General features: G+C 39.8%; 2 protein-coding genes and 1 long non-coding RNA gene across 4 annotated transcripts; all 3 read left to right on the forward strand.

Annotated features, from left to right (window-relative positions):
- Positions 1-2142: 2142 nt before the first annotated feature.
- Positions 2143-6094, forward strand: mibp (muscle-specific beta 1 integrin binding protein). Of its 2 annotated transcripts, XM_030434542.1 has the most exons (8): positions 2144-2351; positions 3312-3402; positions 3946-3994; positions 4243-4417; positions 5033-5104; positions 5207-5313; positions 5481-5566; positions 5791-6094. In XM_030434542.1, the coding sequence occupies exons 1-7, from the start codon at positions 2326-2328 to the stop codon at positions 5564-5566; spliced, it is 606 nt and encodes a 201-aa protein (XP_030290402.1). In that variant the 5' UTR covers positions 2144-2325; the 3' UTR covers positions 5791-6094. The 2 variants fall into 2 exon arrangements, with proteins under 2 accessions (XP_030290403.1, XP_030290402.1); XM_030434543.1 differs by lacking the exon at positions 3946-3994 and having other exon boundaries at positions 2143-2351.
- Positions 6095-7440: 1346 nt separating this feature from the next.
- LOC115590887 (uncharacterized) lies at positions 7441-10061 on the forward strand. Its single transcript, XR_003985849.1, has 2 exons — positions 7441-7662; positions 8959-10061. It is a non-coding gene; the product is annotated as an uncharacterized LOC115590887 (long non-coding RNA).
- Positions 10062-11718: 1657 nt separating this feature from the next.
- loxl5a (lysyl oxidase-like 5a) lies at positions 11719-19295 on the forward strand. The gene is made up of 7 exons (XM_030432369.1): positions 11719-12856; positions 13505-13613; positions 14259-14396; positions 15871-16027; positions 16135-16230; positions 16736-16851; positions 17384-19295. Exons 1-7 carry the CDS (start codon positions 11890-11892, stop codon positions 17388-17390), a joined length of 1590 nt encoding a protein of 529 aa, XP_030288229.1. The 5' UTR covers positions 11719-11889; the 3' UTR covers positions 17391-19295.
- The last annotated feature ends 4672 nt before the right edge of the window (positions 19296-23967 follow it).

A 23967-nucleotide genomic window follows, 5' to 3' on the forward strand; every position in this document is an offset into this window, starting at 1 on the left:
CCTGTCATGTGTTTAGTTTTCTTACAATGGCCATTATTAAATCAGATGTGTAAATAGGCAGCTGTTGTCATATTATGTTTTATTACTATGTCAGAGTTTACAGCTTTTATCTGCTGCCCACAAGAGGCAAAAAATCAGTTGCAGGTTTAAGTTGCAATTTTTTGTTACAAAGCATTACACATACATGTAAGTTTGATGCTACTTTTGTATTCAAGTATTTCAATTTTATACTTTATTTACCCTTGGTTTTCTATTTTTTCTTTGCAAACTAATCTGTATCATAAAAGTACATATAATGAAGACTGTGTTTGAAGACGTGCAGGTTACTTTTGGTGCTGCCATGTCAGCGTGATGTCAACGCTTTGGGGGATGCCCTACATGTCTGGACGAGGCAGTGATCATGTCCTGTGACGTTTCCATAGCCGTAAGATTATCATATGAGTCATCTGTGACACCCTTCTCCCTTACACACAGAGAAAGACCCTGACTGTTGACCCCTGGCCCCTGAACCCCGACGGCTGTGACAGGATTCACACTACACATGGAGACGTTCACACAAATAGAACTGGAAGCCACACACACTGTCAGGGAAAGAGCAAGACACTGAACAGAAGATGATTTACCTGGAGACAGAGCAGCATCAATCTGAAATAATCAAATTTTCTTTGTTTTCTCTGAAATGTACTTTTTGAATATTGAATATTTATAAAACATCAGACATGCTACATTGCTCTGGCTGACGTCTGACCCCATGACATCCGTCGCTTTAAATTTAGTGCTCCTGCTGCTGCACACTGGAGCTCACACTGCTGACACACTTCACGTATGAAAGCTCATCTGGGCTGTGACATAACAAATGACAGGTTACAAATGACAGGTTTCTATCAATATATCTATAAAATTCTCTAATTTGTATATTACTGAGATTTGTAAAAGGAATCAGTGCTGTATAGTTTGAAGGAAGTCTATATATATGTGTGTGTGTGTGTGTGTGTGTGTTAATATACATTATGGCCAATAATTAACTTTTAACTTGTGCTTTTGATACTTAAGTATGATGTCAGTTGCTTTAAACTTTTCCTCAACTACTATTGTTAATTTCACTTTACCAAAGCAATCTTTTAACTCTTTTACTCTTTTAGTGTGACTTTTTAGGTACTTTTTACAACATTGACTGTAAAGTAATCAAAATTGGCTCCACATCTAACAAATTCAATAATAATCAGTGAATGAGTAATAATAATGATATTGTTGAAACTAAATATGGGCCTAAAAGTGCTTCAACTTCTTTTGCTTGAAGTACATTCAAATAAGACATATGTAGTTCAATTGACATTTTACATCTTTAAATGTATTGAATTAAATATAATGTACTGCTGCTTTTACTCAAGGACCTAATACCCCTGGTATGACTGGCCATAATTCAGACAAAGAAAATACATGTACTCATCTGTCCTCCTTTCTAAGAACAAAATGACCTACTTTTTGCTTTTAATCAGCTGTACCCATACCTAAAATTGCAACAATAATAATACTTCTTAACCTACTTGGCTGGTACTTTTTCCACATTTGTGCTCTCTAAGAAAATACCACCATGGTAATAGGGATTTAATATGATGTTGGCTTAGCATGCTTTTAATTTTAATGGTTTAATGTATTACATTACACTAATAACCTTATTAATAGAGTGTTTTTTTCTAACCCTTTTTAAATTAATATTTGGAAATTACAATATATTAATATGTTTCTCAATGAATATTCCCTGATAGCAGAAATGTAACCAGTGTCCTAGTACACACAGCAGAGCAGGAGAGATGCAGCTGTTATTTCGATGTGTCTATAAAACACCATCAATGGTAGTTTTCCACGACACATAACGTCACCTGGTGGATTAACTGTTGAACAGAGGAGTTGCACATCGTCCACGGCTCTGATTGTCAGGAGCAGCTGCGCCTAAATATGTAAATGTGCGAAAGTTCGGGGGCTGTGATTGGATGGCGGCAGGCGATCTCCGGGAGCTGATTAGCTGCTGCGGAGAGGCACGTTAGGACGAGTGGAAGGGAGCACGAGCACGTCAGATCACGAGGACGCCCCGTGCCTGCGTGAGTGGTGACGCAATACGACGTAGGCTGGATATAAACTGCAGTACCTCGCGCTCTCAGTCAATAGAGCAGTTGAGAGAAAACTCATTCAGAGCAGAAGTTTAGTCCACAAGCTGCTGAAGCGTTTAATTGTTGGATTTTTATCTTCGGCTTTGTTAAAAAAAACACTCTACGCAGTGTCTTCAGCTGACATTGAACGGGGCTGTCGAGAAGAGAAGAAAAGATGAAATACATTATAGGAATTGGCGGGTAAGTGTTATTGCATTTATTAAACTAGCTAAACAGTTATTTGCTAACATCTTTGACGTGAAGATACACCTATTAAAATCTAAAACATTGTTAGCTCAGTGTTAGCTTAACGGACAGTTAAGTGGAGTTTATGCCAGACCTGACTGAAACGATCGTGTGTCATGAGCCTGTGTTATTGTTCGCGGAGGCATCTCAAGATAAACTATTCGCATGCAGTTAACGTTATTTATTTCACGGTGGTGGCCAGCGTTAGTTTGTGGTTCATGAACATTATTCCTTGGGCCACATGTTTCATCAGCCGCCCGCCAGAAAGTAGTAACGGCGTGTTGTTAAACCGGTTTAAAGTGATGTCCGGTGGGACTGGTTTGTTGTCATCAATTGAGCGGGACTTTTGAAAATTCACCGCCAGACTCGGTTGAAAAGTGGAGGGAGATTGGTATAAGTACAGATTAGTGTTGTCCAAACCTACAAACAGTTTAAAATCATAATCCTCATTAATAAAAGGTTTAAATGAGGAAATGACACAGTTTTGAATGTATGCTATTTCAGCTGATTTTATGAAAACAGAGCCATGTGGTTTTTGGTCAGCACCACTTGACTGTTACCTTTTGTACCAATTCACTTTTAAACACACACACACACACACACACACATATATAGCTTTTAAACTGTTTAAGGCTAATATTACTTTATGTCATGTATACTAAATTATCAAATAAAATGTTAACAGAAGTAGCAAAGTATCTTCTTGCTGAAAGCTTGCACATTTGCTATTTCTTTCTGATAAGAAGAATAAAGTTTAAAATCATAAACGTGTTGAGCAATTTTTTATTATTATTGTTATTATTATTGTTGTTGTTGTTGTTGTTGTTGTTGTTGTTATTATTATTATTATTATTATTATTATTATTATTATTATTATTTATAATGATAGGCATTTTTATATTTTTCTGCCTTCAGAGTCACTAATGGTGGTAAAACCACCCTGACAAATAAGTTGATCAAGACATTGCCCAACTGCTGTGTTGTGCACCAAGATGACTTTTTCAAGGTGAGTTTTTGTGTGAATAATAAGTTTTATGGTCTCCATCCCTCCTATGTGTACTGTATGTGCATTGCATGTAAGCAAAGCAGCTGGTTCTACCATGAGTGATTACACACCCCTCTTGCTCTGTTCTCCACAGTAGGTAGATTAATAATGGCTGTGATGTCTGTGTAACATAGTTTCTTTCTTGTTTTTCCTCTTCTTCTTCTTATTATTGTGTAGAAACTTCTTAGGAGTCCTTATGTACTGTAATAGGCATCTTACGCTTAAAATCGACTTTACAGTACTTCTAACATGGCTATATGCATCTGTATTTTCCTAGTTTACTTCCACTCATACCTTCACATTACATTTTATTAATTTCACTAAAGCTGTGTACTTTTGTAAATGGCTTTCTTTAGTCTGTGCATGCCCTATGTTCCTTTTTCTTTGGTGTGTGCGTGTGTGGGTCCTTGTTTGACCTTGTTACTCTGGCATGTGAGTGGGATCTGCTGAAGTGTTCAGAGCTGTGAGGTTGCAGCAATGTTTTATTGGTGACTGTTATTTCAGAAACCTGATCAGATAGAAGTCGGGGAGGACGGCTTTAAACAATGGGATGGTAAGACTTCACTGAAGACTGCCAATGACTCATTGTTAACCCTTTAATGTCATATACCCCCTCCATCCTACAACATTTTACATTATAGCTGTAACACATTATACACCATTATATCAACATTAAGCTGATATTGACCTCCAGTAACCTGGAGCTAAATTCAAAACACATTCATGTTCACAACATGTGTCTATTCTAATTCACCATCTATCATTTCCATCGTCTTCTTTTCTATCAATCTTGCTCTACAGTGATCACAGCAATGGATATGGAGGCCATGACCAACACCGTAAAAGGCTGGATTGAGAACCCAGTGAAGTTCGCCCGTTCCCATGGCGTCACTCTCTCTCCTGAATCCAGTGTGGCCGACCCCGACGAGCAGACCCACATCCTGATCGTGGAGGGCTTCCTGCTCTACAACTACCCGTATGTTAATTTTAATTCACTCCATTTAACTCTGTGTGTGCCAGCCTTGAGGAAATGCTTACAAGGAAGTTCCTGCTTGATGCACCATCACAAACAAACAACCTGTAATGTTGATGGACATAAACTGGTTTTATTTGATATGAAAGGTGGTTAGTTTTTCCAAACAACCTGTTGTTTGCTTTTACTCTGCTTTAAATTGATTAAGTTCTCTTACATAATTGCCCTCAGACCACAAAGATTTCAGTGAGGCCACCTGGCCATTTAGTTTCTTGCAATTTCTCAGAATTTCATGACAACAAACATGAGAAGGGCGGTGTTACTTCTGTTGTGTCACGTGCTTATTTTGGTTGCTCACCATTGGCACATGTTCACGGACCTCTGCAGGCGAACTCAGGCGGGTCCTGCGGATAGAGAGCCTCTTTCTGCTTAAGGCCTTATCTCTGAGTTGTTCTACCATAAGTCTACTGCTGGTTGAACGTTGAGTACTCTGTAGAGATGAAGATAACCGACAGTATTAGCAGTTGCATAACTTTGCTCCTTCACTCTGGTTTGGTTAAACACATTCAGTATCATTATCAACGGCCCTGCTCATCACCTTGTTCATCTCCCCTCTAGGCCGCTGCTGGACGTTTTCAACAAGTGCTATTACATCACAATTCCCTACGAGGAGTGCAAAAGACGGAGAAGGTGAGGGTACAAAAAACATTTGTTTATAACTTTTTAGTGTTTCTCCTTTTTTACTGCCTTTTTTACTCCACATTGTCTAACAGTGTGCTTTATTATTTTCAGTACAAGACAATACACTGTCCCCGACCCTCCAGGCCTGTTTGACGGCCATGTGTGGCCAATGTACCTGAAGCACAGGACACTGATGGAGAACTGCAGTTTGAGTATTGGTATGTTGCAGCTTGAATCCTTTATCCAGTTCATATTAGTGGATTTTTGTCAGGTCAATGTGTTTTTTGATATTTTCTTTTGGTAATTCAGGGCCAGATGTTTGAACTTTTTTATTTTAAGGAAATTTTTCAAATGTCTGTGTACTCATCAACCTTTTGTGTTGCAGAGTACCTGGATGGATTGAAACACAAAGAGGAGATCTACAACCAGGTGTATGAGGACATTCAGAACAACCTGCTCAATCGTTTATAGGTAAGAAGACAGATTAAGTGTATATACTTGTTTTTCTAGTTTGACAGTAATAACATTTAGGGGTTCTTGCAGTTTAAAAACGTATTTTGTCCTGGTTTGCAGCTAAAACCATGTCTTTTCGGGACACAAATACTTTAGAAACAAAGTGCATGTTTTAAAAAACATAAATGTATGGGATGTTCAACCTTGTCTAACAATATTCTTTCTCTTTTTTTTTCTTGCAGCAGGAAGACGGCCTCGCCATCCTTGTACAGAAATTGTAAATAGTTGGAAGGATTCTTTTTTTTATGGAGCTTTTTGTAATTGTATTCTTTGTAAGTGCAACAACACCATGTTAACTTATCAATTTCTTTTTAATCATCTTTAGATGATCAATATTTTAGATTTTTCTTTTTAAAAAGTTATTGTTGAATGGATCATTATTATTATATTACTGTTATGTCAAACCACTGACTTGTACTGGACCATTTGTCACATTCTCCTATGAATAAATGTGTCAGTAGCTGATGATATACAAACCATAAAATATCTCTGTTTACTACTTTTGTCATTTATATAGTTCTATGGATACATGTAGGTAGGGCTGTGTGTTTGTGTGTAGAGAGATGATCATGAATTTTATATATACATTTAGAAAACCTACATGAATCTTTTATCAAACCTATGATAATAAATAGGCCATGTTGCCTTTGTATAATTGTAAAGTTGGGTAGCAAGTCTAGCTACAGCTGTGCTACTTGCCTTCTTGATTCAGCCTTGGCGTTTAATTCTTATAAATGGATAGGATGATGTCATACCTGTACCTTGGTACAGTTCCATCTTGTTCCTGGTGTTGAAAAAAGGAAGGGGGAGTAGGAAATATCCCCCCTACTTAGCAAAAGGAATCACTCCAGATTGCACACTTCCAGTGGAGTATCTATGAAAGTTCTGACGAGAAATAGCAGGTTTAAAGTTTTGTATGTCTGCAACTTAAAACAATAGTCAAACTTCAATTTAGAGGAGATGAGGTACTTCTCATCTGACTCATGTACCACAGGTTATGTTGATTTACAGGTATGTGATCTCCATCAGCTCCAAGAAAAGATTGTGATGTGTTAACATGTCAACATTTCTGTTATACTTTAAAATGTACAAAGAGAAATTGCATAATCTTTTTTAAAAGAATAAATAACTTCTAATCCCAGATGATTAACACTGTGGTCAACCATGTAGGTGGTTGATTCTCAACGGTTTCCTCTTGTAATACTGGTTTTCTGTTTGCTGAAAACTTTTCAAATGAAATAATCTGGACATCAGCCAGAAATGCGAGGACCCACTGACCAAGAGCCTGTTTAATCAAGGACTGCAGAACAAGAATCTGGGCTACTCTGGATTTCATGTAACTCGCTTTCAACTGGGGTAACCAAACATGTTCTAAGTGGACACTGAGACATTTAATAACTAAAGTAATTATCTGAATACCTGAACACAACACAGAACATAAACAATACATATGAACCACATCCAGGTTGAACTAATTTAGCTTGTATCTATTTAAGAAACAGGAAATTCTCTGTTGAGCACCTCACTGTCCTCCTGGGGTTTTTCCAACACTAGCTCACTTGCTTCAAGTGGATGCCAGAGTAGGTCACAGACTAACCGCAAGATTTAGCCTATTAGCGCTACATTTACAGCACATGAGGCCCAAGGCACGTGCCGCTATGTTTCCACATGTATAAATAGGTGAAGTACAATAGTGAACCTGAAAAGAAGCATGATATGTCTCCTTAAAGGCTACTGTCTATGTGAAAAAGCTGGGTGCAAGCTGGGATCATAATGAATCTCTAGTTAGCTTCATTTTATCGACACCTGTGACGGGGGCCTAACCACCATTCTTTTAGCACCTAATTACATCAGCTGCGGGTACACGTAATCTGTCATGTGTGTGTCTTGTGGAAATGGAGTGACAAGGTGATTGTTGTGACGCTCTAACAGGTGGACGTGGAGTTAACCACGCTGTGCTGGTCCCCCGGTGCTAAAAATGACAGCAGTATGTGTGATGGCTGCAGGAGCGAGCACACAGGACGATCTGTTCACATTCAGCATGAACACTGCAGGTGAAATACGTTTATTTTCCTGTGCTTTGGATCATTCTACACGCACATACCAACTCTATGTAATCACACGCAAAAGGTTAACAACTTAAGCTTTATGTTGGGTGTACGTGAACACACACACACACGTCAGCTAATGCACATTTGACCTGTGTGAACAGCGGCTACATTATTTGCAGTGAAAACAGATCCAGTCTAGACATTTTCCTGGACTAACCTGACCTAATTACTCCCATATTGGATGAATCATGTGATTGTGTGACCTCCATCTGCAGGGTGTGTTTGTCTCAAATCAGCCATATACACAATGTACACAGGAGTGTTACGCTGAGGATGGAGGCTATTTTCTGTTTTTATGATGCTTGTGCTTGCATATGTACACACATACAGAACATTGCAGTGTAAGTTTGTGTAGTTGCACATCCATTCTTTATATCTCTTAAATGCCTGTTAAGAATAGAGATGCTGGATGACTACCATCACATGATAAACACATGAGAGGAGGTGAATCAGTGCTGATCTGAGACACTGTGACACATGTTTTTACACGTGTACATTGAGATTTTTAATTATTGATTTAAGATTTTTATGATATATTTTAGGATACATGAGTTCAGGCCTTTGTTTAGGATTGACAGACATCCTCTCTAAGTGCGTCATAGGACACTGAGGTTTATCACCCACATGGAAAAACTCTCACAGTGTCACAGCATGTACCCATCTACGTGGTTATGTATAATACCAGGAATGGTGAACTATGTACTCAGGTACTGTATTTAAAGAGGTCATATTGGGCTTTTTTGGTTTTTGCCTTTCTTTATTTTATGTAGTATTTTTGTACATGTGGAAGGACTGTGAAACACCTGGTTTGGAGCCGAGCCTTTACTTCTGTAACTGATATGCGTCATTATGTAACGGACGTTAGATAAATGTATTTTTTTATATATAGAAATAAAAAATATATGCATTCCTGTCAGTCAGCAGACATACAGCTGCTACTGCTGCAGCATTAGCATTTAGTAACTATGCTCGACACCTGTTGAACAATCTTCCTGAATATCTGAAGATTGCTAAAACGGTTTAAAACATAAATTTAATTTGTTGCTACTAATCTGCTTGCTTTTGTTTTGACTGTCTTGAAAATGCAAGTATAAAATGTTTTTAATGTTGTATTTTTAATGTATTTAGTAAGCCTCTGTAAAGCACCTTGAGTTGCCCTGTGTCTAAATGTGCAAAATAGAAATAAACTTGCATTTCCTTATGGGCAGTATTTAAAAATATCGTTACTCTCCACCACAGGATCTGCAAGTATAACTGAGGAGGAGTTTGGAATGAGAACCTGGCTTGAAACATTCCCAGTTATATAGGGAAGATTTCCACTTTCCCTTCCAAATGTCCAGGTCTCATCTGTAAAAGTCCTGCCTCTTTAACCACAGCCTGTGTTCATTGATGGTGTCAAGTCATGGATCAAGGAGTGTCACCATGTCACTGTGAGAGACCACCTAACATGCTGGAGGAGTGACACCATCTGGTTACAGCCTGCCTGAGCCAACCTGAGCTAGACCCTCTTATCATGTGTCCCAAGACTTACACTGACACACACACACACACACACACACACACACACCTTTACTCCTGTTTCCCACACTCACTCAGGGATTCATGCTCATACAGATTGCTGAGAGGCTCTGAGTGCCTGCCAGGGTGTGTGGGTATATTTAGAGGGGGGTTCTGGTGCAGGAGGTTTTATACACTCAGACCTCCTGTAATCCACAGTGTGCTGTTTGCCTTTGTCACCATGCACTCGGGACAGGCACCACACGACTGGCTACCAGTCTGTCTGCACGTCAGCAGGACAAAACAAAGGAAAAGGTGAGGGCCTCTCACCTACTTCCTGCCAGTCTACAACCTCGTCATCATGTATAAACACTGAAGAAGGAGACACATATAAACCTGAGCTACCTGCGTCCGTCCTCTGGTGGGGGCAGTGTTCTGTGCCTTTAGTGCTTTATAGTAAAATCCTTGTAATTGGGGTTAGTTAAAGTAATAATGTGGCCCCCTACAGTTCCTTGTAAGATGCTTGATAACATTATCCACTTGCGATGTAAGTGTATTATAGTAAAATAAACATGTTTATTATTAGATAATATGACATTTATAAGCACTTAAAAGAACAGTTTATAGAACATCATTAAACTAAACAGTTAATTAGTGATTGATAAAGAATATGTCAGACTTCATAAGGCATTGATCTTGCTAACTGCTGATAGATGGATTATAAAAAATCTATTAATCTTGATAAAGCAAATAAAATCTTAGTAAAGGTTTCACAATGACATAATAGATAAATGCAATGCTTATAAACAATTATAAGAACCTCATAAAGCTTTTATTGACATTCATACTCACCTATGAATGGTTTCCAGTTTCTTCTACGTTATTATAAATGTCTAATAGCATCACAATAACCATGCTTATTATGCTATTATTAACACTTAAATACGCATACTAATGTTCAAAAATATGTCATAAGGACTTTGTTATGGGGGACTGAAACTGCCATGATCAGAAATATATACATGGATTCATACGTAAAGAATTATAAAAATCAATAAATCAATAAATAAAATGGGAAACTAAATGAGTAAGTAAATAAACAGTTGAAATGATACAAAGATAAATGAATACAGAGGCAAATTAAAACAGAAATATCTGTATATGTTATATACATTAATGATTGCCTACAGCCCAACATTAATTGATTAACTGATCCATTTACATATTCATTCATTGCGTTATATTTTCGACAGTTTCAGTCCCCCATAACTTATCAACTAGTAAATAACACTTTCTACAAGGACATTAATATAAAGTATCACAAAGTATTTCATTTGTTTTCAGTCACTGTATGTTCAGACAGTCCACTTTTAGAGTTGGTGCTGGTTATTGAAAGGGTCTGTAGCCTAATAAATGGAGGATGTGAAGTCATTTAAAACTCTACAGTGACCAATGACTATAAATAGAAACTCCACCTGAAGTGAATCAGCCATGAAAATATGAAGAGGAGGCATCCTCTGGGAGATAAGATGGGCGTTGGGCTACTTTAATACTCACTGAAGGACTTATTATAAAGTTTTGAAGGTAATTTACCTCAAGGTGGGAATCATTAATACAAGTTCCTTTGAAACCAAATAAAGAGGTTTATCTTGATACGTAAAATGTGGGAGCATAACCTTCCAGTAGTTTAATCCTCGTGTTTATTTCAAGCTGCTGTCTTCATTAATGTTTAAAGCTAAAATATTGGTCTGTGACGTGGGGAAGCCAGTTTAATTCACGAGACTTGGATCAAAAATTAGTTTTGTGTCGAGCATCAGCAGAGAATTGACTCTCAGTGAGGGTCCACTGCCCTCATGTGGTGACCTGGTGTCAGTGTGGGGATTCAACAGGTGGAATACAGCCTGTTGAATGAAGGAAATTAACTTACCTACAGATTTTAACAGGACTCTTTTTTTGGTAAGAATAGTCTCTTGGATCAATGCAAACCTAATTGCATTTGAGGAACTCCGTGCGTCATTGCGCACTGAGCTTCATGTAAAACCCAGACTGAGTTCACAGAGTGCTCTGACAATCAGGCAAAAGCGGGAAACTCACGAAGACAATATATATATATATATATATATATATATATATATATATATATATATATATATATATATATATATATATATAAAGACTCAACAGTCGAGCCAAACACAAGGAAGCCGCGTCTAAGGTGAGTTAAAAAAAAAAAATCAGAACAGAAAATGTAAAAACACAAAAAGTCAATATGAGTCATCACATGTAAAAGGAATAAAAGTGACAAAACAGCCAAACTCAAAGAAAAGGAAGAGAGAGAAGTAAAAAAGTCGTGCAAAAATAAAAATACAAAATAAAAGAATAAGAACAACATTTTACTGATGTAGCAGTAAGCTGCCACTTTTTCTCCATGGAGTCACCACCCAGTTGACGGTGGTGAAATGGTTAACCTGAGACATGAGTGCAGCTCCTTGTTGAGAATTGGGTGGATGAAGCACTTTCTGATTACACATTTGAAGACGTCTCAACCCTCAACTGCGTGACGGACTCGTGTGTGTTCAAAACACCACCCCATCACCCATGTCAGACTCAAATGTCCGTCGATAACGTCTCAGTGTTGGACCTCTTCAGCCAGAGACACCCTCACATTTAGCCATGGAGAAGTTTGTGCTTGTACTGATTCTCGTGTTAGATGTTATGGTGCGTTTGGGTACCGGTCAGCACCATTTGCGCGCACGTGTGGAACCGTGGAGACACCGGATTCAGTGGGAGAATAACGGGCAGGTGTACAGCTTACTGAGCACGGGGAGTCAGTATCGCTCGCCTGCGCAGGTCCGAAGACGCACTCAGCTCTTGTTGACAACTAGAAACAGTTTCAACCTACTTCACCCTCCTGTTGCGCTCAGCAGATCCTCCAGAACCAGACCTGGAGACCTCGAGGACGCAGCCGGGAGACACTTTCTGCAAAACGACGTCAGTCAGATGGATGCGGCAGCTCTCGGTGCTGATGCGGGTCAGTATTTACTCGCTGCGGGACCACCCGGGCCACGCAGTCAGACCGGAGCGCGCCTCGCAACTTCTGGAGAGGCTGCGGGATACCGTTCACAACAGGCACCGTCCAACCGCAGCTTCATCCAGGAGTTCTCCGGCAGCGGGGTCCCACGAGGAGGACGGAGCACACCTGGAGATGACGCTGGTGTACAACAGGCCACTGCGTCACCGGTAAGGTCGCCGGACTTCGCGCACAGCCAAGGCGGCAGGACGAGATCCGAGAGCTCAGAATCACCTGCCACAGCTGGATGGGTCACCGTGGCTGCGGAGGATAGAGGGAATGCGCGTCGCATCCAGCAGCAAACCGGTTTAGGAGACGCTCGCAGTGCGCAAAGAGCGCATCCACTGACCAGAAACACAGCGGAGTCCAACGTCTCTCCCACAGCGCTCTCTAGTAACTCCGTAGAAATACACTACGCACGGGCTGCGGACATGAGCGACCCGAGGGATCCGCACAGCATCCATCACCGAAACTCGGTTTACTATGATGTTTACCCTGCGGACCGCAGGAATAGGGTCACTGTGCGCCCGGCACCTAGGCCAGGCTATGGCACCAGGTTCTTCCACAACGGTGAGACGTTGTAACCGAAGTGTTTATAAGAGTGGTAAACCTGACACAGTTTGAACAAATAGATAAATAAAAATGAAATAAAATGCAGTCCTTTTTGTTGGTAACAAGCGGTGAAGCAGCACTCCAGATGCCTCATACCCACTCTTCTCCTCAAGCACCTTCAATGAGACTGAGAGTTAATGCCCCCTTAATGACAAAACTAATGTCTCCAGTATAAGAGCCTCTGAGTAAAATTCTAATTACATGGTTGAGTGACAGACTGGGAGCAGGTCATTATCCACTATAAATTATAATAAAGTATTCAAACTCTCCTTTCAATAATCCGCTCAAGTATGTTATTAGAATATTTGATACATGGAGTTTAGAAAGTAAAATGACTTGCTTGACATTATGCACTCACCGTTCATTAACAACATAAACACTGCAGTTGTTTTTATTTGGTAAAATGTATCAAACATATTTTTTATATTAAACCAATAGGGACTTTTTCTCTGAGGTTATAATCAAAAAGCTCCCATCTCCTTTCTAGAGCAAAAACTTGAGACCCCAAAACAATCAGACCCCCTACTTTCCAAAAATCTGAAATTTGATTCCCATGGCTTTTTTGAGTCATGCATGTATTTGCGTGATTTTGTTTTGTTTTCACAGGCCTGCCAGACTTGGTTCCTGATCCTTACTACATCCAGGCTGCCTCTTACATTCAGAGGGTGCAGATGTACGCTCTTCGCTGTGCCGCTGAAGAAAACTGTCTTTCCAGGTGCGCTTATTTATTTGACATAACACCACATCCATCAAATCAAAGGTAACTTGTGAAGACACGAGTAGGTTTAGATTCAGTCTGGATCCACTTTTTTTTATGACTCTCGTGCTGCTCTCAACTGTTGGATAACATTTAATACTTTTAGACACAAACATCTTTTTATTTACACGAATAATTAAAGACGGAAATGGTGAGAATCATTGAGGAATCCTTTGAGGCAGCCACATTAGGATGTGTGTTGGCCTTAGTCCCAGTTGGAAGCTGCAGCTGAGTGACAGAGCGGCTGGACACAAACCTGGCAACCGCCTGAGATTCTCTCCTCTGATCTGAGCAGCCACTTTGCCAAGTAAAAGCTCTGAAATGAAAGGAAAGAGATTCCTGAGGCAAACTCAAACTTCTGAAGCGAGACCAGAAACCACCTATGTCCCTACAACATAAATCACCGTTGTGTAAACTGGTCAGAGAGGAGGAGAAGCAGTTTTATGTGCAGGGAAGTGTGTGGGGAGGCATGATGTGATGTAAACATACCACAAACAAAAAGGTGATACGAGTCAATCTCAGCTGTGCACTCAGTGGCTTCTGGTTGCAGTCAAGACTCAAGGTAAACTTGGCTCAAGCTCTTCCTGTTTTCCTTCCCTTCAGGTCTGCGTATCATCCGAGTGTGAGCGACCTCGACTACAGAGTCCTGCTGCGGTTCCCACAGCGAGTGAAGAACCAGGGAACAACGGACTTCCTCCCAGTGAAGCCCAGACATGAGTGGGAATGGCACAGCTGCCATCAGTGAGTTCTAAACACCTCGCAGTCCATTCAAGGTGGTGTGCAGATTCAGGTTTTTGCTACACTATCACCAAATTTAATATTAGCAATGCACATTTCTGCACAACCAGAGTTAAACATGAAAAGTTCTTTATGTCAAAACTTTAAATTTGTTTGATTGAATTTTCCATTTCTCTCTCGTCACAACTCGGTGCTTTATGCTCTGGATAAGGTTTACACACAAAAAAACGCTTGATCAGGGTCAGGAAGAAAATCATCGTTCGGCTTAAAATGCCTGTTTTGGTCATCACAGTCACAACTGGAGATAGTCCAACTTCCAGTGAAAAATAGCCTGTTGGTAATGTCCACAGGTGTCCTTAAAAATATCCAGTTGTGTAATTCAAGCTGTCGTCAGCCGCTTGACAGCCTCGTTGGCTATACTAGTCTCAGAAATATGTTGTGTCTTTCTTTCACTTACTTCACAAAACAAACACAGGCACTAGCCAGATAAAGATCTATAGACACAAGGCCATGCTGTTCATACTTCTTCCGTCCACAGGGGCCGCCAGAATCAGTAAGAATAGGAAGTTACGTGTAGCAGCTTTAACAATAAAACATTTTTCAAAATGTATTTTTACAATATTCCAGAATTTCTTAAACCGCTGTGTTTATCATTAAATCAGTCTGATTGCATACATGCTGGGATGTAGTCCTCACCAAAATGTTTAAATGAGCATAAATGGATGAAATTAACAGAGCGGCCGCAACAAGAATCAGTGCAAAGAAAACAAACATTTACATACAGTGTGGAAAAATGACAAGGATAATGCACTGTCAAAGCTAAAATCACATTAAATCACGTAACCAAATTCAGCAGATTTGTATGTCTTTTTAATACCATGATGCAAAACTGATCTGAATTATTTATTCATCAAAAAAAGAACCGTCGCTCAGGAGGTAGAGGGTTCAGTCCTAAACTCCTTCTTCTGCGCACTTGTCAAAGTTTCCTTGACGCTGAACCTGATTTGCGCCTGACCTTAAGTCCACCATCTTGCACGGTAGTTCACTGTCATTAGTCTGCGTGTGAATGAGTTAACGAGAGGCAATTTGCGAAGTGTTTTCCATAAAAGCTCTGAATAAATGCAGCCATTTTAAAATTTGGTCAAATTAATACGACTGTCTTCCACGGGCTCCGACCGAACAGCAGAGATCAGAAAACTTCTAAAGGCCGACTCATTTCTAAGTATAAAACCCAAGCTCTATTTGATCATCAAAGAGCCTTGTTTTGTTCCTTTTTTGGTGCTTTGGAGAGTGCAATGAAACGACATTTTAGATGTGAGGAGAGAAGAAGCGTTTTTTAGAAGTAAAAAGTGATATGCATGAGATGCAATATGATGCCATATGAATAACATTCTCTATTTCTGTCAAAATATCACTGAGCTGGTGAAGACAACAGCAAATGTGACTCCAGTGACACACTGAATGTGTGTGTCTTCAGGCATTTCCACAGTATGGAGGCCTTCAGCAACTATGACTTGCTGGACATCTCCACTGGACAGAAGGTCGCAGAGGGACACAAGGCCAGTTTCTGCCTGGAGGACACGTCCTGCGACCCGGGAATACGACGACGCTTCGCCTGCACTGCTCACACACAGGTTCTTCTTCCTGATCTATGATTAATTTATTTTTCACTCCATTATTCTATTAATTCATCAATTTCACTGACATATTTTGAAGTAATATAGGTTTGTGTTTTCTTCAGGGGCTCAGTCCTGGTTGCTATGATACATATCACGCCAACATAGACTGTCAGTGGATCGACATCACTGACGTCCCACCTGGAAACTACATACTCAAGGTAGGAGTGTCCAACTGCTTTATACGGAACCGTATTCATGCCACGTCAGAAAGAGAATAATGGATCACTATCATGTTTCAATGTGAAACGTTTATTGTTATCAGGGGTCAACCAATATGAGTTTTTCCAGGCTGTTACGGATGTCGATTATCAGACATCAAGCAGACAGAAAACAGATATTTTGAACCGATATTCACTTGTAAAAATGAATCTCTTTGAGTAAAAAAACAAAGTTCCAAAAATGAAATGACAATTTACTCAGGTACTGTTCTTAAGTACAGTCTTTCGTACATGCATTTTCTGCTTTATACTTCTTCTACAGAACATTTATTTGATAAATTTAATTACTTGCAGATTGTGTTGTGGGCGAGACATTGTGTGAGAGGATTTTATCGTCAATCTGACAGAAGAATCACAGATGTTGGGAAATTGTATGGCAACATTTTGTTTGTGATTTTCGTTAAAATTGGTATCTGATATAAAATCGGTGCCTGATGTTTCTCAGGTGACAGTGAACCCCTCTCAGCTGGTTCAGGAGTCAGATTTCTCCAACAACGAGGTGCTCTGTGACATCCGATACACAGGAGGCTACGTCCAGGCAAGAAACTGCAGGATCACTGTGTAAGTGTGTTCTGACTCTTTACAGAGATGGCGGCCATTTTCCCCTGACATCACGCTCAGGGTGGGAAGTTCAAATGTAGTGTATGTGCAGCATTCAACCACATTCTAGCTAATGTTACTAATTGATAAGATTAATAAGATTTAATACGATTAGAAAGGGTGTCAAATACTTCAGAAACATCAACACACATCTTGGGGACATTTGTCTGAAGCTGGAAGTGAAATACACAGGATGTAAACAAATGATAATGTTAGCTAGGACTGGTTGAATGCTAACATCAGCTAACAAGTAAAATGTTGTTTTTTACCTTCAAATATGGCCAAAAGTACATCCAGTTTTTCCCTGTCCATCATTATTTCCGTTCATAGTCAACTGCTTGCAACCTGAAATACAGTAGCTTTACTCTTCCTACCAGACCAGCTCTTCTATAAACTGTAAATCTGTGCTTCCTTCCTGGAGTGTGACTGTGGAGGAAAATGGCCGCCACGTGCTCATTAAGCTCATTATTGATGTGTGTTCCTCATTTCACAGAAGCTGACCTGACTCTCCCAAGGGCACACTCAATACCGTCTTGTTGCTCTGAATTTACTACAGCTGTTTTACATTTAAATGTTTAATACTACATAAATTAATCTGTTTGTATGCATGTCATATGATATATTATAGCTACAGCTAAGGCTGGCTGGACTTGAGGAAAACGTCTTAGCGTGAGTCACAAATATAAAGAAAACTAAATATTTTGTCAAACTGTTCGACTGATTTGGTGCTTATTTTGAAGAAAACAGTGGTGCTGTTCCCCCCCTGAACCTTATCAGCATTTTGTCCTGTCAGAGATTATATCCTTTCATGCATACACTTCAAGCAGTATGATAAGTATCATTTTTGTGTATATTACCCTTGCACAAATGTATAGTCTGTTCTTTTAAAATCTGGTGAAAGGGCTGATTGTTTCAAAGGTTTTCTGGATTAAAAAAAAATGTTTTATAATACATTTTGAATTGTTTGTTTTGGAAACAAAAAGTGCCATTGAAACCTGGTGTCTCTTTTGAAAAGCTTGTGTAAATAATCATTACCGATTGGATAATCTGAACAAATGTTTGACAGCATGATGTCATCTCCACTGTCCATTACAAGCTGAGTGCCATTAGTGTAAAGGAGTGGTGCATTTCTAAAATGCTTCTGGAATAACACACCTCAGCGAAATACCTGAAATATTCCACTTAGCGTGTTTATGTCATTCGGAAATGTCCGAGCTTCACACCACAGGCCTGCTGTTGGCCTGTTGGTCATGTTGTGTTAGAGTGGATGAGTGATTGAGAAAAACATTTATTCACCTGGAAATAACTCTATGTGAGGTGTCTGGGAATGTCTCGCTCTGTTTACACTTTGTCACAAGATTTGTTAGGAACACTGTCTGACTGCTGCGTGGTAATGTAAAAATAATCATCACAACTATTTTCGTTGACACAATTCATTATTTTTGCTCTATGTTTGCACTGTTCTTTGCAGTCCACAGCAAATAGATTGCTTCATAGTCGTGTAATGTTAAATGTACCATAAAGCATAAAGCATAAAGGTTAACTTGACTGTATAAACTCTTGCGTTACAGTCGTACAATTCAGATGACAGCTCAAATCGTTTTGTACGGTTCGGTAAATTCTTATTCTTCAATGTTTGTACTTAGTAAAGTAAGAGGAACTTTCTCGCCTCGCCTTGTTGAAAGAAGGAAAAAGTTTCAGGGTGTGTGTGAGATGAAAATGCAGGTGGATGTGTGCTGAGGTCGTGATTTTTTGTCCACTGTTCTGCAGCATCTGTTGCTGTGCCAGACGTCTCACCTCCCTCAAAAAGTGGTCTGTTTTAAACCGAGTGTGTAGGTTTGCTCTATGTCTGCTGGACTGATGAGTCCTCCTCCATCTGTTATTTCACACTTGAGTAGTCAGACTGCATTAACATCGTGTACATTCATTGCTGAAACTCACTAAACAGTGATGAAGGATGTAGTCTGGCCTTTATTAAAGGTCCAGTTTCTAAGATACACTGTAAACGTTAAACATCGGCTTCAGTTTAAAAAAAAAAACAAAGACGAGGCAGCTGATCACATTTGATTTGTACAAGCTAATAAAAAAAAATAAAACTTAAAATTATTAGTTCACTGTACTTGAATTTAAGGTCATCTGTTTCTTACACTTTTTTTTACCATGTCAGATTGGAACTTACTTTACATTGTCCTAAAGCTGCATCACTGTTGTGGTTGAGTTCAGTGGTTTCCTTTCATTCCACCAACGTAAATTTACTAAGAACACACAAAAGTTTGTTTTTTGGAGTTTTTGTATTGCAGTTTTTAAGTGAATCAACTGTTTTCCCCAAACGTGCCATTTCAACAGAATAACAGGACGTTGTGTGAAAATGATAAACAAAAGAATAAAGTTTAATTTGTCTTTGAGTCTGTCTTTTCAATAATAAATCAAACTGAGTGAGCTCAGACGCAGCACTGGTGCTGGTGCTGCAGTTTGTGTCTGCACAGGGAACAAAGTGACTGCCACACAGTGTCCCTGCAGTCTCGCCTGTTGGCTCTGACGCTTGTTGACTGGAGTATCAGACAGTCAGGACTCTGGGCACGGCCTCACAGACAGTCAGCCCGTGATAAGGTTGGTTTCTGTGGTCCTGCTGATGTCAGCAGTGTGCAGTCAGGTTTTTCCTGGCCGTCTGCGGAACTGTGGAATTTCTCTCCTCCTTGCCATCTCCAGCGGGGGCAGGCAGGGGCGATCTGCACCTCTGCCCGTCCTGCACGCCCTGCAGGCTTAGCACGTCGGCCGACCCTGAGCAAACAGCACCTGGAGCGGCAGAGGAGGCACTGCCCTGACCCCCCGTCACACTCATATTCACATCAGTGGATCACCTCGAGGCTTCACTGACCAAAGATGGTGTGGGCTCATCAGAGAGGCCATGTTTGGATAAGAGGATGAGTGAAATGGGTTCAAGCCCAGTGTGATGTGGATGTAATGTGTATGTAGCACGGAGATTCTCCTCATCATCTGATACATTCACATCTTTGCATCCATTAAAACTTCATGATTAGAGGGATGGTAAGCCCTCAAGTGTGCTACTGTACTTGAGTATTTCTATCTTATGCTACTTTCTACTTCTAAGCCACTACATTTCTAAGGGAAAATTGAATTTTAAATTCTTCTACAGATGTAGTTACTGGGGACATTAAATTGTTACAGGAGCAGCTCAACAGTTGTTAGTAGAGAGATTCAGAGATTCAGTGACAGGAAAAATTAAGTAACAGAAATATAAAGTGGAACATATTAATTATAATGGCACACTGGTGATAATGTACACTCTTCTATCTTTTTTCACATAAGTGATCAACAAGGAAAAATGCACATTATAACTGCACCCATGGTAATACATACATGGTTTATAGTAGTATACCTAAAAAGTTTACATATATAGATAAGTTCACGATATGTTAGGGAAAGGTCTAAAAAAAATGTGTGTAACAGAACTTTCCTATTTACTTCCTCATTAATAAACCCACAGATGATCCTCTAGGTCTTGGATCACCAGACTAAATGACCTAACTGTGTTTAATAATTTAAATCAGCTTCAGCTCAATCAGCTACCACAGTTTAATGTGCTGTATTCATAATTGAAAGCAGTTAACTTAAAGAATCTGCATATGTACACTTTGCTTTAGATTTTCCTGCCCGCTCAGACAGTGATGAAAATAGTGTTTCACTTTATTCAGTCAGCAACTGACACTGAATCAAAATGTGACACCACGAACTGTAAGCATCATCAGCATTTACTTTGAGTCGGGTTTCAGCCCGCCTGATGAATATATATGTCCAACATTTAGTCTTCTTTTAGCTCTAGATCTAACCCAGTCATCAGATATACTGTGAACAGCTGATGTTTCTGCAAACCACAGATACATCCGAGGTTGCCATTTGTACCAAACCTGGCATATCACTTACTTTACATGCCTTTTAGCCACCTTTCACAGCAGGAGGTGGAGAGAATGGTGGTGTTACATTAAACAACACCACCTTCTGTATTTGGTGCTTTGTGCGTAAACCTAACCAGAGCATAAGCACAGCATTTTGAAAAGAGAGAAATAGAAAAATAGAACATAAACAAACCAAAACAAAAGTTCCAAGATGCTGTTCCGTGAAGAGCAGGTAGTGTACGGAGGGAGTTTCTTTTCTGGAAACATCTGCCTGCTGCAGCTGGAAGCGATGCTGGTGACAGAAAGCCAAAACAGTGAGCTAAAAAGAGGCAAAAACTAGATGAGAGGAACTTCAGTTTGTTTGAGCGACACCATTCGTCTCACACATACGATTGAATCCATTGTTAATACAAAAGTTGAATTCTATTGCTGTACCATTATATCAACTGAACGCCTGGCTACGTTTGAGTCACACGTTTGTTCGTCTTTGCGACTAGAATTCAAAATTAGCCTACTGTGGGTTTAAACAAAGCACGTTCACACTACCTTCAGAGTTCACTGTTACAGGCCTGCTGAAGAGTCTGTGGTTTCTCATGAGACGAATCCAACTGTGACAGAGTGAAAATCAACACGACGCCACTGTGGAGATACATCAGCAACCTTCAGATTTCATTTAACACTTTTGGATGATGATGAAATCACACATTAGCTCCGTGAGAAGAGAGATAATAATACATACTGTGACTAATTGTTTTCCTCCGACAGGGCTGATTCGTCTCTCTAACAGCTGTTCAAAGTGTTGAATTAACTCTGTTCATTAATCTACACATACATAACCATTGACATACTGAAGTGTTGGGTTTTTTTTAAGGCTGCCTTCTGTGTAAAGTCTGTAGCACGAACCATTACTGAAATAATTTGACGCCGACTCTGCACTAATGTTCTGTTTCCCCGTCTGGATACGTGATCTGTATTTACCTTTTAGAGAGCTGTTTGTTTATAGCAAAGAGTAGAAGCTGTTTGTGGAAATGACTGAATATTTCTTTCTCCTCCTGGTGCTACACATGCAGCGTCGGACATGGAGCGTCTGACATCCTGAAAAAGGAAACAATGTTTACCTGGGCAGGACAACGACGCCCTGAGTCTGAACATTTACCCATCATTACAGATTTAACAGCTCTGGCCATTTGAAATAGAAGAATGTGTGCATAATGACCCCTGTACTTTTCCTCCCGGGGCTGCTGTGTAAATATTCAAACACTCAACAGGCTGTCTGAGTGGATGCATGCTGTTATTAATCCTGTTATTGTATTATTTTTGGGCTGGGAAGTGGCCCGGATGAGGCTGCGAACAGGATAAGAGGGGGAGGTGGTGGAGGGGAGGGTGAAAGAGGGCGAACAGGTTATTCAGCTGAAACCAACCGGTTATTTTGGGGGTCTGAATTTGCTCCTAAATGCTCGTATTACTTTATGGGTTTGACACATGAGTGTCAGACAATGTTCAGGTGTCTCCAACACATGTTCGTTCGTCGCGGCTCCAGAGGCGTAAAAACACACATACATGCAGACACGCAGGAGAAGACATGAGGCTGTTTTTGTCTGCTGCAACACAAAATGTTCTCCTACTGTGAAAAAGAGAGGAATGTGCGTGTACAGTCTCCGTGAGACTTGGCAACAATATTTCATGTTTGTTAGCAGGCTTGATGACTGCCTTTGAGAAAGTTTGCTACTGCTATAACATTTTGTGCAGCAGGCCTAAATACAAGAGGGCAACGTATTTATGGTTGCTGCAAGGCTTATCACACAGCTGTTTCTTTCAACAGAAGATACCAAAAGATGGTAATTCATTAGTGATTTCCTAATGCCTGGACCGAAGTTTCTGTTTTGGAATCAGAGGTCATGCAGTCGTTGTGGCTTTCAACAACAAAAGCAGATCATTCTCAGTCACTGAAGCATATTTTTGCAGTCATTTTCCCATTTTATTTGACATATTTAATCATAACACCAACAAGGGGTTATTTCCGCTAAATCCACTGAAATCAAATTATAGTAGTTTTGAAAGACTGTGTGTGCAATAAAATCCGAAATCAGGTTACTGTTCATATATATTATCATTGTGCGGTGGTATGCGCATGACATTCTTTCACTGTTGTAGTCAGTTAGAAAGCTGTTTAAACTGTCACACATTCTATTAATTTATAAACGCAGACAAACATCGCTTCATATAGAGTACATTTTATTTCCAGTTTGTACCCTATAAGCAGTGTCTAAATAGTTGACAAGTTGTGTTATGCAGGCAACAACCTCAATTCTAACAGCTATGACTATGAATACACAGCTGATCAAAGCAACAAAACCAGACAGTAGATATAAGCAGATCGTGGGGAAACCCGCATGATCGGGAACTTTGTGTTATGCTCAATAAAATTCTCCATTTATATTTTTCCATCAAAACCAACGTATGTGGCTATGCAGTTAAGAATGATGGATTGAGAAGAGATGAGATGACACAATATAATGATACGAGAAAGGTCAGTGACATGTTAATACATCACATAAATATGGGAAGACGAGATGTGCACTCTGCCCTTTCCCCTTTACACCTGCATAAGAGATCCTGGGCTGCAGTTATACCGTAAGAAAGAGACATGTAACCAAACAGAGGGTTTGCATGTGAATTAAAGGGTCATCTGTAGACTTCTATGACTAGTTTTCCCTCTTGGACAGACCATGAAGTTACGGTTTTGATGACAGGTGACATGAACTATAGTTTGTGTGACTAATACATTAACTTTTCCAAAAACAATCCCAACTCTAGGTCCACTTACTACTTATCTGGAGGCTTCATCTTTCACATTGTCGTGGTCAGTAGATGGAGTTTGCTCGGTTTTCATTGAGATGGATCAGTCCATGTCAGCTCACTGGATCACATTAGTTAATAGGCTATAAGTAGATGTTTAATAAATTGACATACTCTATCTTCTTTACAACATTCGATATACATGTACAAAGTTGGTTGAACGAGGGCGACATCGTGTGGTCCTGAGTGGTATTGTTACAATTAATGATGGACTGACACGATTTAAATGTCAATATTCAAAACAGTTGATCTATAAGCTTCATCGGCTAAGAGTTTATTTTTAAAACTCCTCCTTTTCATT

This window comes from Sparus aurata, chromosome 11, assembly GCF_900880675.1.
Source record: "Sparus aurata chromosome 11, fSpaAur1.1, whole genome shotgun sequence".
NCBI classification, from domain to species: Eukaryota; Metazoa; Chordata; class Actinopteri; order Spariformes; family Sparidae; genus Sparus; species Sparus aurata.

Coding starts and splice junctions, on each gene's coding strand:
- mibp (XM_030434542.1), top strand. CDS start 2,326: ATGAAATACATTATAGGAATTGGCGG. Junction 5,105..5,206: donor GAGTGCAAAAGACGGAGAAG/GTGAGGGTACAA, acceptor TATTATTTTCAG/TACAAGACAATACACTGTCC. Junction 5,314..5,480: donor GAACTGCAGTTTGAGTATTG/GTATGTTGCAGC, acceptor TTTGTGTTGCAG/AGTACCTGGATGGATTGAAA.
- loxl5a (XM_030432369.1), top strand. CDS start 11,890: ATGGAGAAGTTTGTGCTTGTACTGATTCTCGTGTTAGATGTTATGGTG. Junction 13,614..14,258: donor GAAGAAAACTGTCTTTCCAG/GTGCGCTTATTT, acceptor CCTTCCCTTCAG/GTCTGCGTATCATCCGAGTG. Junction 14,397..15,870: donor GAATGGCACAGCTGCCATCA/GTGAGTTCTAAA, acceptor GTGTGTCTTCAG/GCATTTCCACAGTATGGAGG.